Genomic DNA, 15,451 nt, shown 5'->3' with positions numbered 1-15,451 from the left:
CGAGCGGCCTCCTTGATAAGGCTCTGTGTTGCACTGAGACTGTTTGTGATGTGCAGCCCATGAGAGACGGAGGCAGGCAGGCAGGCAGGCAGGCAGGCAGGCAGGCAGGCAGGCAGGCAGTCATTATTTTCTCCACAATTACCTGAAGTCCTTGATAACGAGCAAAAAAATGCCACATAATTAGAAAAACACCAGCAACACCATTATTGTCAGGAGAACACAACGGTATAATGAAGCAATTATAAATGAGCAGCTTTGTGCTTGTCATTAATTTCTGCTTTTAAGGATGCGGAGATGAGGCATGGCTAAATGTCAGAGGGAGAATGAGCTGAGGAGGGGATGCTGAGGTGAGGTAGACGACGGAGGCGAGTCCTACAGGATGGGTGGGCGGGTGGCGGTGTGTGTGTGTGTGTGTTGGGGGGGGGGTGCAGAACTGTGAGACCAGGCCAGGAGAAACACTGGTGATGACCCCCCCCCACTCAACTCTAACCATGGGGGGGGTGCCCACTGGGGAAACTAGTAGCAAACACATTACAATACGCCTCCATCTCACACTTCTAAACTGTTTAGCCTGAAGTATTAACTCCTAAACAAGTTCAAATAAGGGCCCGTGGAGATGTTAGATTGCACCCCGGCCGGAGTCGTGTGATCAGCGCTTCCACTCTTGAAAATTCCCAGTTGAAAATTGGAAATTCCCAGATGTTAAATGTATCGAGGGGGGGGGAAGTGCATCAGGATGACTGGTCCCTTCCTGATATCTGCTCTCCATTGAGAGGTGGTGCATTTGCAAAGCATGCATTTTTTCTCTCCCCCCCCCCCTCTGTTAAAAGGTATACTGTGCCGTGCAATTAGACAACGCGTTGGAGCTCATTTAAAAAAATAAAAAATGCACGCTGCAAAAACAGTCTCCCCTCCCAACCGCTGAGTCGATTCCAGGCATGAACCTTTTTATTAATGAGCCTCATCCTCACTTTGCTTCCTCCACGTACCGAGATGGGTGGAGGCGAGCTGCAACCTCGCTTTCCTCCCGGCATGCGGGGGACGACCATGAGCCCTCCGAGGCGTCAAATAATAATTTTATTTTTTTTAAAGTGAGCAAACGAGAAGGACGGTGACTGAGAGAAGCCACTCCGCTCGGCAAAGGCAGAGCAGTGAACTCGGAAGGGGTGTCCTCCTCGGTTAGAAATGCCATCTTATTAGTAACACATCCCACAGCACACTTCATCATATTGTCTTAAGAAGGCAATTGTATGGAGGGGGGGCAATTAGGACGAGGAAGCTGCGAGGTTGCCATTATTTTAGGATTTAATGACCAGGCAATACGGCGCTAGATGTAGAAATGAGGGCTACAATGCTACAATTCTGCATAATCTGGCAGATCTAACAGCACCCCCCACAACTCTCTTCCTTTCGCCTTGAATAAATTTACATGGGAATGCATCCATCCCTAATTTATTCAGAAAAATTAGAATATACATTACAAATATTTCCATATACGACATCAGCAGCATGCAGTTAGGATTTTAATGACTTATTTCTTTGTATTCATGCGCATGGATTAGGCCGTGCCACCCTAAGCAAGGGGTTTTTTTGTGTGTTTGTTTTGAGAAAGCAGATAAATAATTAAACACAGAGGTATACAATAATGCTTATATCCGCCTTCTATTCTATTTTTTGTTTTTGCCGCCCGGTGTTCCACTTGTTCTATAAGGAGAAAAGAAAGCTCTGACCTATAAATCCTATACGTCTGCAGAGGACAAAGGCTGAGGAATTGTTTATATGTTTGGATGTGTGAGCATGCATGTGCATGTGTGTGTTTGTGTGCATGAGAGTGTGCATGTGTACGTGTGCATGAGAGTATGCATGTGTGCGCATGCGTGTGTGTGCGTGCACGAGATTGTGTGTGTTTGTGTGCATGTGTGCATGAGATCGTGTGTGCATGTGTGGGTTTGTGTGCATGTGTGCACGCACGCACGTGTGGGTTTGTGTGCATGAGTATGTGTGTGTGCATGAAATTGTGCATGCGTGTGTGTGTGTTTAAAACCGCTGTGTGTGTGTCACTTGTGTGCGTGTAGTGGTTTGTAGGCAAGATGCATGGCTCTGGACACAACCCGAAAGCAGGGATTATTGACATGGATGCTCCACCATTAATAAGCTGCTGTATCCTTTGTGTTTGGGGGTCGCCACCGCTGCAGTTAACTATAACTTGTCAAGGCTGCCCGAGCCGCACAATGCGCACCTCATGCATCTCCTGTCAGCAGGCATAATTCCTGGATGCTGGCACACCGCTGATTTCTGCATAAGTGATGCGAGCCTTCTAGTAGAGTTAGGAGCACAAGTCTTTTACCATTGAGAGATGTTCATCATTCTTGATCTGGCTCTGTCAAGACCTGGTGTTTTAGTGCCTCTCACGATTAGGCAGAATTGACAGGCCAAGAAGGCAGTGAATAGCAAAAATGTGTGGAACTAAGGGGGTGCGGTGTAGGGTATAGGGTGAAGTGGAGTGTGGCCGCCATTTAATCTGCAATTTATCAGTTTAGGCTGCACCATGTAACATCAGGGAGATTACATTCCGCAGAGAAGGAGCTCTATCTTTCCCCCCCTCCTCCTCCTCCTCCCCCCCTATCTCCTCCTGCACGCCTCCTAATGTCGTCTGACAGTAGAAGGTGGAGGACGAAGAGGGAGGACCATCTTTATTGTCACCATTATCGTTTCTGAAACCCTTAATTAACACACAGCGTCGTGGGCCGCGGCGTGGGCGGAGCGAAACGCGGACAAAGCGCGCGTTCGTGGTCGCCGCTCGTCACGGAGGAGACGAAGAAGTCGGGGCGGCGTTGTGAACGCGCCGAACACGGACGCACGCGCGGAAACGCCGCACGCCGCCGACCGATGTCGACGCGCGACCCCTGACCCCGCCGATCCCGTCAGACCGGTAAACGCTTAACTGCCATTTTTTCCGTCGGGCTGCTTTATTGACGTCTGCTCAAAAGTGATTAGTATGAACTGTTAAGTGGCCGCCGTATCCAGAACTAAGTGTAAACTACTAATTAGACACGTTAGCGCCCTAGCTAGCGGGTCTGACCCTTTAGCCGAGCGGTTAGTGGCGTCGCCTTGTGGTGCAGTACACCCCGGATCGAATCCCGCACCGGGCAAGAAGATAACCGGTTACATTGGTGGGACCCGGAAGTGCGCGGATCCTCGGAAGTCTCTCCGGAGCGCGGGAAGAACCAAGCGCGAGGGCGCGCTTCCGGGAGAGGGTGACGACTGTAAACTACTAATAAGACACGTTAGCCCCTAGCTAATGGGTCTGACCCTTTAGCCGAGCGGTTAGTGATGTCGCCTTGTGGTGCAGTACACCCCGTATCGAATCCCGCACCGGCCAGAAAATAACCGGTTACATTGGTGGCAGCGGTGGGATCCGGAAGTGTGCAGATCCTCGGAAGTCTCTTCAGAGCGCGGGAAGAACCAAGCGCGAGGGCGCGCTTCCGGGAGAGGGTGACGACTGTAAACTACTAATAAGACACGTTAGCCCCCAGCTAATGGGTCTGACCCTTTAGCCGAGCGGTCAGTGATGTCGCCTTGTGGTGCAGTACACCTGGATCGAATCCCGCACCGGGCAAGAAAATAACCTGTTACAAGGCTTTTTTTTTTCTTCCATCTTTTTGACTTTCCTTACCGTGCACCATCACTAAGATGTAGAGGATACACGGCCGTGATGAAGAAAAATCAAAAAATCAAAATCACAATCTGATTGCATGGCGCAGCTGATCTGCGGACACACCTCGGGGGGTCGCGTCATGCCCGTACACGCCGAGTTGTGTCAAATTAATTTCCTCTATTATGTCTCGTTTACATTTGCTGTCCTGAAGGTCTACGGCCCGGCGCAGGAAGGCGAACCGCTCCGCTTCTGCAGAAGAAGAACGGCGTTTCTGTCTGAACACACGGGTCCGGTTTCCGTCCATTATCCGAACCGCTTATCCTGCTCTCAGGGTCGCGGGAGGGGGGGGGGATGCTGGAGCCTGTCCCAGCAGTCATCGGGACACCCCCTGGACAGGCCGCCAGGCCATCACACAGGGCACACACCCACACACGTTCACACCTAGGGACCATTTCGTACGGCCGAGTCACCGGACCTGCATGTCGTTGGGACTGTGGGAGGAAGCCGGAGCCCCCGGAGGAAACCCACGCAGACACGGGGAGAACATGCACACAGAGGACGACCAGGGACGACCCACCAAGGTTGGACTACCCCGGGGCTCGAACCCAGGACCCTTTTGCTGTGAGGCAACTGTGCTAACCACCATGCCACCATGCTGCCGGGTCTAGTTTTTCTTTTGGAAATGTACGTAATGATGATGATGATGATGATGATAATCTTAACCAAGAGGGGAAAGTGCTGAAAAGACGGTGGAGATGAGATTTTGCAGCGTAACTTGTCTTGTGCTCCTGACACCTCGCCTGGTTAGGTGGTAGGATATGCGAAGAGGACCCCTGACCCTCTTTTCCGACTGGGGCCGAGCGGGAAAACAGGAAGCGGATCCATACCAGGCTGATCTCAACTTGGTCCAGAAGCCAAGAAGAACATGTCAAGAAGCTTGTGGGCAAAAAAAGAAAGAAAGAAATCACGTCAATTTTATTTGTGTAGCCCAATATCACAAATTGCAAAATTTGTCTCAGGGGGCTTTACAGCAACACAACGTCCCGTCCTTAGACCCTCGTGTCGGATAAGGAACAACCCCCTTCCTATGTTTCTCCCTTTAACGGGGAGAAAAAATAGGAGGAAACCTCCGGGAGAGCAACAGAAGAGGGATCTCTCTCCCAAGACGGACAGACGTGCAGTGGATGTTGTGTTTACACAATTACACAACACAACACTGAAAAGAGGATAACACAATTATAATGGAATTATAAAATATATGAAGAATATGATGAGGAGGATGCTAAGCGGCGTCCAGATGCCACCGGAACAACCCAGGGGCCTCGTGTTATCAGTCGTTACTATGGGCAAATGTGTTCTTACACACCCATGGGGGTTTTTCAGCCCTGAAGTTTGTCTCAGGGGCCGGTGTAGAACCTGAGTAACCCCTGGATTGAGACACCGGTTGGCTAACGCTGATGTCTCTGCAGGCCTGGGTGACTGCTCGTTGCAAGAGGCAGACAATAGATGTTAGGAGGAGGGAATTACAAATAACCATCATGCTTTGCTGCTGACTGTCAAGACAATCTAGAGGGCTAAACAATTCCACGGGTGTGTACGCACAAATGTGCCCATAGTAATGACGGATACACGAGGCCCCAGGACCCGAGCCACGTGACCACCATCACCATGTAGACAAAAGAAAGTGGTCACACGTCTTAGTGAGGGAAGGATATAACATTAAACCAGGATAACAAAATTAAATGGATTTATAAGATATATATATATATATAAAAGGAAAATGTGACGAGGGGGGATGCAAAGCAGTATCCAGGTGGCAACCACCATCACCATGGAGACCTGGGAGGAGGACAGACTGCGCGATCAATCAAGATAAGGGACAAAACCGTGTCTTCAAAAAAAAAAAGTGATGTTTTTACCACACCACTGAAGCACGTATAACTCATCTCTATGTTAGGCTAGTATTACCCGCTCACCGACTGTCTGTTATCTAAATTCCAGCGCTGTCAAACTTTGAAGGGCCAGTCATCCAGAATCACTTTCCAAGTGTAATCCGCAGCAAAGCGCAGACTCCCTGTGGAAAAGTTTGGAAAAATTTTGTCAACAAATTATCCAGTAAATCTCATTATTTTCCCCGTGTTGAATGTGAGCTTAACTGTGAAGATTTAAGCTGAACCATTTCAGTATTTATTTTATTTTTTTGTTAACAGAGTGTGGAAAGTACCATTGGGGTAACCGATAGAGTCATATTTCTTTTTCTATAAATATGCAAAACTGCACTTCCCCGCCCGGTCGCTGCACAGTTCAAGTGGATCACAATGCCGTGCCTCTCAGAAAACAAATTAACAGGTGTCGTGTTATGATCGCATTACTGAAACCCTGTGCAACCACACAACGCCATAATCTTTGCAGCGCGGCGTCTTGTCTCCGGCTGATGAGACCGCACCCCCAGTATTTTAACAACCCCTCCGGACGGACCGCAGCCTCCGTATCAGCACATCCGGGCGTTTCGGATCCACGGGCATACTGTGCCTGGCCGTGCAGAAACAGCACTTGACAATTCACTCACTCGTACTGCGTGTTTCGATATTACAGGCGGTGCAGCTCGAGGAGCAGGCGAGCTCGCGCTGTTGAGTTTTGCGTGACGATTTCCAGGTCGATGCATTCAGCGGTTTTTAAGGCCGCTCTGCTGGTGTTGTTCGGCATGCACAATACGCACAGAGCACAAAAAGGAGAAAGTAAACAAAAAAATAATAATACTCCGATCACCTCTGAGCACCCACAAGGCTGCCTCGATTAGGAACATCTGTGCCATTTCCGACACCCCCAAGAGGAAGTATGATCCCCCCCTCACGCGCTTCCTCACCGCCTCTCGCCAACGACAGAGAGCTTGATCCATCCTGAAAGGGGGATTGAACTCTCACAAGATGAAGACATGACATCCTCAGCTCACTTGATGTCAGTGATAGGACAGCTCACTTGTAGATCGGGCACGTTGCCAGCCGGCTCTCCCAGGGTCCTCCGAAGGCTGTCTGTGAACAGAGGCCAATGACACGGATGACATCTGGGGGAAGTCCCATCACCTGTTGCTTAAGGACAGAGTCCTGAAAGTGGGTCATACCGGGACGCTGTGCAGAGCGTGCACGCATGACGCGGTCGTCCGCTGTGTATGTTGTCAGTGTATGTTTTGCTTTTGCTTTTTCTCCCCACATTTGTCAGGTCAGCAGCAAGAGCCGGGGCCCTGGAACTCGCCCCGGTGACAGAGAGCATCAGCGTCAGCAGATCTTCGGCCTGGATCCTGTTCCCGCTGAGGGCCACGCCAGGCGGCGACCCCGCTGCACGACAGCCAAGAGTAAATAGTGTTACCAGCACGCAGAGTATAGAGTACTATCCCAACAGCAGCTTCACGTTTCTGAGCAAGAACTTACTAGTTTCCAAAACAGCAGAAGTGCATCGACAGTTTGAACCTCCTCCGTGCACTATTAATAAAACGGAACAATATTGACAGATTACAATAATGATAACGATGACGGCTTTTACCGTGTCACTCTACGGACAATGAATGCAACCGCTGCCCCTTGGGGCCCTTTCATTAGGTGCTATATTTGACACTTCACTGACAATGGCGCTTAATTGCAAATGCAACGGTTAAAAAGCGAGCGCGGCACGAGGGGGAGTTTACAGCTGGATTTATGGAAATGCGAGAAAGAAGCACGTGTAGTTGTACACCTGCACTTGTCGAGGTGCCGAAGTACACAGGGTAATTGGCTGTTGACTGCTGCCATTAACATTCAATGGCTTAGTGCATCTAATTCTTGTTCCATTTGCATGGTTCAATTTGATGTCACCACCCACCCACTCTCTCTCTCTCTCTCTCTCTCTGTCTTCTCTCTCTCTCTCTCTGTCTTCTCTCTCTCTCGCTCTCTCTCTCTCTCTCTCTCTCGCGCTCTCTCTCTCTCTCTCTCTCTCTCTCTCTCGCTCTCTCTCTCTCTCCCGGGTGATTAGCCGGGCCTATGAAAATTGTTCATTTCTGACGATGCAAACCTAATTTCAAGCACAGAACAGCAAGCACAGAGGCAAACTTGTAATTGACACCTTCGCCTAATTGACGCCATTCATGGTGAACAATAGGAGAAAATGTGGAGCGCGTGGCGTGCTGAGATTGAAGGACACTTTTTGAGGGTTTTACTACGGGTCTGGTGGACGCGCATGAAATAAAGCGAAGCCTACAATCCTCTGTGTAGCTATTTGCCATTTTGTTTTCGCTGCACCCCTCCACCCCCACCCACCCATTGTGAATTTCGGCCGATCTTATTGATTTAGAGTTCTCTCTCGATATCGGCCTTCTAATGAGACAGAGCTACTCTTACTTATCTGCTACAAATCTCCATCACTCGTCTCTGCAGTTTGGGCTTCAAATCATTATAGAGAAAACTCACTTTCACTGTTCACATCTCTTACAGGATCACCTCAGGGCAGAAACACTCGGTATCCCTCTGAGTTTTAATCTCCTCGTCTCCGAGCATCCTCCCGGCTATTTCATTTAAGTTTTAATATGTGTATTTGACATTTTGTTCATTTAGACTCCCCCTTTAATTTAATTGACGTGCCGCTGCCTTGTGTTGTTTGTTTTGCTCCTTAGCCGGGATTTCTCAACGACCGGCTTCCCATACACAAAAATACAGCCCTTCACGCTCGAGTCAGGAGAGGAAAACACAATGATGTTTCCCATTAACTGTAATAAATAACAACACTTTCCACATTATACCTGGATATTGTGCCCGTCCTGTGCCTATGCATGGTTTGGGACGAGCGTCTGGACTTCTGAATGGCACAGGGAAAACAGGTGATCATTCGATGCCAGTTGTGTGGCGAACCTGTGCAGATGTTGTGCATTACTTTGGAAGATAGTGCAACTATTAGGTTTGATAACATCTGTATCATCTCGTATACCTCAGTTTGCATTGGGCTTCGTCTATTGTCTCGATGCATGCTCAGTAATCCAGGTAAGGTCATCCCAGAATGTTGAATCAGCTCATCTGGAAACAAACCTTGTGTCCAGATGCAATAATTCAACTTTCTGGGGTTACCTCTATTGTTATAGTAGTAGTAGTAATAGTAGTAGTAGTAGTAGTAATAGTAGCAGTAGCAGTGGTAACAGCAACAACAACAACAACCTTCCATAATTATTCTGCCAAAAATAGGTCCTCTGCCAGCCAGTCTTGCTGACTGTAAATGTCAAGTCATCGTGGCCTGTGGTGGCGTTTGTCTGAACGGCTCTGGGCCCAGACGGGAGACCGTCGTGGGGAATGGTGTGTCTGCCATCTGCAGGAGAACACCCGAACAACAGCCCCGCTGTACTTACTGTGGGGCTCTGCTGATGCCATCTACTGAGCTCGAACCAGTGGTTCTCGGGTACCAGTGGTGTACTGCTGCTTCTCTATGCATTTCTAACCGGGAGTCTATTAGGTTCCCTCGTTGGTCCAAGTCTAAAAAAAAACCTCACGATTTCGTCCCACCTACCGAGTGGTCCTACAAAGTGTCACTGCGCATGCGCCGGTTAGTCCCCCCCCCCCTAAAAAAAAGGGTAGCGCCGGGCTGAAAGCTACTTGTCCTCAGTTTATACAGGCTGCTCTGACAGCCTCAGCTGGTGGAGTCCAGCTGTTTAACTTGATGCTGTGTGCATGAACACACTGACACAAATAAAGCCTACCGAACAACACACACACGTCTGGGATGTAGTTGAGAAAATGTCACGATTCCTCTTAATCATGTGGCCAGCAAGAGGGAGGCTACACGCACGTTTGCATCGAGGCTGCAGAAAGTCTGGGGAACCAATACGTGCGTAAATGAATATACCTGCAAAAAAATAAATAAATAAATAAATACATAAATACAAATGGCGTACTACTGCCCTTATAGTACGCTTCAGTTCTGCCGGTGGTTTATTCGAGGTTACAACTTGGAAGAAGAAGAACAACAACACCAACAAAAAGGAGACGAAGAAGAAGACCTTCGCCACCATTTCCTCTTGACGCATAAGGCACTGGAGACTGGCGCGAGGTCATGCACGAGACCCGCTGGGCCGATCGTCTGTTATTCCACCGCCAACAGAGAGTGAGACAGTAAGGCTGCCTGTCTGTCTGCCTGTCTGCCTTCCTGTCTGTCTGTCTGTCTGCCTACCTGTCTGTCTGCCTGTCTGTCTATCTCTCTCTCTCTGTCTGTCTGCCTGCCTGCCTGTCTGTCTATCTGTCTGTCTGTCTGTCTGTCTCTCTAGCTCTCTCTCTCTGTCTGTCTGCCTGCCTGTCTGCCTGCCTGCCTGTCTATCTGTCTGTCTGTCTGCCTGCCTGCCTGTCTGCCTGTCTGTCTGTCTGCCTGTCTCTCTAGCTCTCTCTCTCTGTCTGTCTGCCTGCCTGTCTGTCTATCTGTCTGTCTGTCTGTCTGTCTGCCTGCCTGACTGTCTGCCTGCCTGTCTGTCTGTCTGCCTGTCTGTCTATCTGTCTGTCTCTCTAGCTCTCTCTCTCTGTCTGTCTGCCTGTCTATCTGTCTGTCTCTCTAGCTCTCTCTCTCTGTCTGTCTGCCTGCCTGTCTGTCTGTCTGTCTGTCTGCCTGCCTGCCTGTCTGTCTGTCTGCCTGCCTGTCTGTCTGTCTGCAGGTAACAGTAGACTAGCACTAATGTCATACTGTTATACTGTGTATGAAGGCTGTACAACAATAATAAGCATAACAATAATAATCATAACAATAATAATAATAAGCATAACAATAATAATCATAACAATAATAATCATAACAATAATAATAACAGGCTACCTCACGAGTTGCCCCTTGCGACCTGATGTGACAGATTTGAACGTGATGCCGCGCAAATTGTTGTTGCCCCAACATTCACCGCCTCGACGTGAGAGGAGCCCACAAGGTGCAGTCCTCTGCATCTCAAAATCAAAGCGTCGTTCAGACAAAAAAGAGGAAAAAAAAGAAAAACGTGCAGTTTCCAAATCGGGCCAATCTGCTCGTGAGCTTAAAGGCAACTCATTAACTTCGCACACGAGCGTTTGAATTTAAATTAACCGTTGAGGTGATAATATCAGGGGAACCCGAACACCCCCCCTACCCCCCCCCCGTGAAGAACTTTGTGATGAAGATGACGAGCGGTTGGAGGAGGAGGAGGAGGCGCGGGGTGGAGGGCGAGGATGGCTTTTCCATATCTCAGCAGTAATTAAAATGTTTTTGCTGCGAGGTCGCCAGTAGATGGGGTGGGGGGTGGGAGGAGGGGGGGGGATCCTCCACCGCTCCCGCTAACAATTATACCCCACGCATAAATCCTCCTACCGTCTACATGTGCAGCCAGTGTGTGGGGCCTGTAGGCTGCCTCCCACTGCGGAGCCACGACGTGCGTGTATGAGGGGAGGGGGGGGGGGGACCTCCTCATTGAACATAACGAGTCTGAAAAGCGTCGAGACATAAAGGGTGGGGGGTGGTGGTGGGGGTCCTGCTCGTTTTATTGTTTTGAAAGCACCACGTGATGCGTTTAGTCACAGCAAAGACAAGTCGGCCTCCCTCGGAGGCCGTAATGGTGCGAGCTTACAGCTGGACGTTGAGGGGGAAACGTGTTTAGAGCTGGCTGGGCGCTCGGCGTCTCAACTCCATCGCACGTGGACGACCACCACCGGTGGTCCGAGCGGCTCAGACCTCCGTCAGAGACAACCACGAGCATCCCCGACAGTCTAGCACCCCTCCCGGTGTTTGGGCCAAACGGCTGTTTCCCCCCTCTGAATGCTACGATAAAAGAAAGTGTCATTAATTTGTTTAGGGCAGGGTTTTCTCTATTACATCAAGTATGAGAAGAACGTCACTTATTTGTCTCTCATTTCCCCCCCCCCCCCCCCTGTGATGGCCTGGCGGCCTGTCCAGGGTGTCTCCCCACCTGCCAGCGATGCTGGGATAGGCTCCAGCATCGACCCCGAGAGCAGGATAGGCGGTTTGGATAGTGGATGGATGGGTGTGGACGGAGCAGCGCAGAGCACATGGAGGCCGGTAAGGCTTTAAAGAGCAGGCGTCTCGCCCATGCACTGTCAAAACATCTGCCCAGCGGTTTGCATATGACCAATGGCTAAACTGCAGCCGCTACGGACTTTAACTTTACGAAGTTTAACCTTACCTTGGGTCGTCTCGTGCACCGGTGGTTAGATGAACGACAGGACGGCCTTTCACTCGGGTCACTGTGGCTGTGGCCGACGCTGAAACACAAGCCAGGGCCAAATAATTGCATCAGACTCGTTCTGTAAATATTTCTAATTAAAGTGACGTTTCATAAACACAATTGGATGCAACTTGCAAAATGGATTTTCCAGTACATTGGGTTTGTTTCAAACTGACCACACAGACGCCGCGGCAGGGATGCAGGTACTGCGCATACTGCACCGTACACACCACAAACACTGCACACACACACACTGCACACACTGAAGTCAACACACCAGGCGCATCATCATCTCACGGCAGAGAAAGAGAATCAAGAAAGGCAATTGTAGCGTTGCCAGTAAATGTGAACGTTTATTAACTTGAATAGACTTAATGCAACAGTCTGGTTCTTCGCTTAACTACCCAAATATCTGAAATTACAATTTAATACTCGTGTTGAGATGCTGGGCGGTTTAAGGCGACTGGCTGGAAAAGTCAGAACATTTAAAAATGATGTTTCATGTCAGCTTTTAGGAAGAAGACGTCAGTTTTTTTTGGTGCAAAATAATAACTGGGTTCTGATGTGCGAGTATCGCAGACTCGATGAAAAGCTTTGCATCCTCTTAGTTTCAATTACTGGGGTCTGTGGCAGATACTAATCCCATTGTGCTATCATGAGAGAGGATGTACAGACCTTTCCATGACATCATACGAGAGGAAGATGGCGAACCCGTCACGCGCTCGCTGCTCCGTTTTCTCATATGCCCACTCGACCAACCTCACTGAATACTGCACCAACCACGCAGGCATACATGGAAAGTCAGTAACAACTGCCTCTCATCCAGCCGTATTTTGTGCCGTCCGGTCAGTGAATCAGGTCTCCAAAGATCTCAACCGGCTGTTAAAAACTACGATACATCCATGGCACTTAAGTGCATAAGAAAGAAGCAGAGGACTTTGAGAGTAAAGGAGTTTTAGTAATGCTGGATAATTACAGACACGCTTGTAATATAATTGGAGGGATACTATGACGCTGGAATATCACAGCATGCCAAATTGGGGGAAAAAAATATTAAGTACAGAAAAGTAAGTGCACATAAACATGAGTCCCTTTCTTGAACTTATGAGGAGGTAGAAAGCTAACCCAGTCACTAGTCTGCCCATGTCGACAAATGGTTAACTCAGCAACAAGATTAGAAACTAACTCTAAAATGTCTTTGTTCACTTACAAAGTATTTGTTACTAGAGGATAGATTGACCCGAACTAGCATCACAGCAGTCAGATATCCAACATTTCTTAACATGCCCCACTGCATTACAATGAAAAATTGTCGGATCCGAGAATCTACAGCAAACCTTTTGCCAGTGCAAATGCGATCCATTACTCCGTTGTCAACCAATGTGAGACAGTTACGATGCACAGACTGAGAATTCAGGCTCATTGGTTTCAACTTTGAGGTAGGACCTGGAACAGCAGAGGGGATATTGTTCAAACCCGCAACACAAGTGAATTAAAGGGACTGAGGCATGACAACCAGTAAATGCTGTCATGTCAAGTTTTCCTTCAGTAAATGTGTGGACAGCAGTCTCTCGGAGAGATGTATGGTTTGCTTACTTGGGGTGGGGTGGGGTAAAAGTTTTACTGAATCAAAAAAAAAAAGTAATTGAAAGAAAATATGTAAAACAAATTTAACTATACACAGAGCACCCCTTCTCGAAGGCACTATTTTCAGTACATGGGGACTATTTAAGCCGGGCGTGAATCGCTTGGTGACGACCCTGTATCTGAACTCCAGCAGTCTCCTAGCATCTCTACCAAGGGCTGCTCATCACTAAGGTGCCTGCCCCATTGAAGCCTCTTGAGCAAGTTTATTATAATATCATCACTTGACTCCGACATCTGACATGGGTTCGATATGTAATTTCATTTCTAAAAGATAAGCAAAAGCATTAAATATGATCAAAGAAATAAATACGTTTTATATAAATATATGGGCCCTTATGTCCACTGGTGGAGACGTGTTGGCAAAAGAAGAAATGAATGACAAAAGGCTAGATGCAAAAAAGCTGCCCCACGGCTTGATATAGTTGCATAATGAGTGGTGTGAGTATTATAAATTTATCTTAATGTACATGAATCACCAACTATCAGTTACCACCAAGCCCTGTAAATCCCCAGGTTACAATGCCTTTAATGAATGTTAGATCACATAATTCAACTTGGAAGCCCTTCCCTCTCGCCTGGAAAGCCAAATCAAGAAAATAAATTGTCAGTGAACACATCAAGGAAGCATGGTCCCTTTTCGATTATCTTTTCCATGTGTTGATTTAATGTTATATAATGATAACCTTGGATATAAAATTTCTAATACAGAACCCCAAAACCTCAACGGGACTGAAGAGACAAATAGATAAAAGGAAAAACTCAAGTTCAGCTCAAGTTAAAGTTAACATCTTTGCATTTTTTTTCCCCCCATGTACTTTTTCACCGTGGCTAAACCTGGCTTTGTCCACATACATACAGTAATTTTATATATTTTGTAATCTTTCAGTGTCTCTGGCTATATACAGCTATACAAAGAGAGCAGGCTGAGGGCCAGGTTTTGTGAGCTGTGCAGAGGGAGCAGTTGGTTGGGAAGGCTCCCCGTCTCCCGGCTCCTTCCCTGCAGTCTGCCCATACAGGTGGCTGTTCTGCTTCACTTGCGATCGTCGATGGTCTTAATGAATTCCACCGCCGCGGTGAACTGCATCCACCAATAGCACTCCTCCCCACTCAGCCGGCTGGCGTAGAAATTATTGATGTACTGAATGGTGGACAGCAGGCAGGGCGGGTTTGCCTGGAGGGGAGGAGAAGCGGGGATGGGCCCACATTAGCCACTGAAAGAGCCTCACGCTATTGCTGTGACGATTACAAGCGGGGATAAGGAAAATATGCAAAATATGTACGCACCGGTTATTTGAGAATATTTTTTTATGGCACAACACTATTACCGCTCAATTATTTCTAAGTGGAAATAACACCACAATAAACAATGCTTTCACTCTTCAGTTACCAGCGATTAACAAGGTCAGTACTAATTAACAACACTTAACAAGCTGAACAGTTCAGGTTCCTCACCCTTATGAGGACAAAGACGAGCACAGGGACAAAGTCATCTGCTCCTGGGACGGAGTCCTCATTTGCCAGGCTCAGGAGATTCATGATGGTGGAACACATCCGCAGTATACATTGGACTTTGTCTCGTGGGGTCTTGTAGGCATTGATGGTTCTTATCTCAGCCTGTGCAGAGGGCCATGGTGCCTCTTTTAGGTAAACCTGTAAACCCACAGATGAAAACTTAGCGGGGAAGCTCCCTTGACATCTCCTTTTTCCCCAGAAAGGATCCTTAGGATGTATCTGATCTAATGGCGGATGAATATCACCAAATTGTTACCTCTGGGATTTGAAGAGCTTTGTGATTGGCTGTCACGACTTTTGAGAGCCGCTGGATATGTTCGTAGAAAAGTCTGCAAGGAAAGAAAGGTATTAGTATATGAAGGCATATGAAAATAGAAGATGTACTTTCTGCCTATAAACATCAAACAAAATTAAGCCAGCAAGAAACTAGA

General features: G+C 48.1%; 1 protein-coding gene across 2 annotated transcripts in view; it reads right to left on the bottom strand.

Annotated features, from left to right (window-relative positions):
• Nucleotides 1–12,206: 12,206 nt before the first annotated feature.
• gapvd1 (GTPase activating protein and VPS9 domains 1) overlaps nucleotides 12,207–15,451 on the bottom strand; it is a 48,478-nt gene continuing 45,233 nt past the window's right edge. For both annotated transcript variants that reach the window (XM_056288453.1, XM_056288408.1), the window contains exons 25-27: nucleotides 15,277–15,349; nucleotides 14,961–15,158; nucleotides 12,207–14,679 (exon numbers count right to left, since the gene is read on the bottom strand). In XM_056288453.1, the coding sequence (XP_056144428.1) occupies nucleotides 14,539–14,679; nucleotides 14,961–15,158; nucleotides 15,277–15,349 (412 nt within the window). In that variant the 3' untranslated portion in view covers nucleotides 12,207–14,538. The remainder of the gene's footprint in view (nucleotides 14,680–14,960; nucleotides 15,159–15,276; nucleotides 15,350–15,451) is intronic.

Source organism: Lampris incognitus, chromosome 1 (assembly GCF_029633865.1).
Source record: "Lampris incognitus isolate fLamInc1 chromosome 1, fLamInc1.hap2, whole genome shotgun sequence".
NCBI lineage: Eukaryota > Metazoa > Chordata > Actinopteri > Lampriformes > Lampridae > Lampris > Lampris incognitus.
This window is presented reverse-complemented; position numbering and strand designations above follow the sequence as displayed.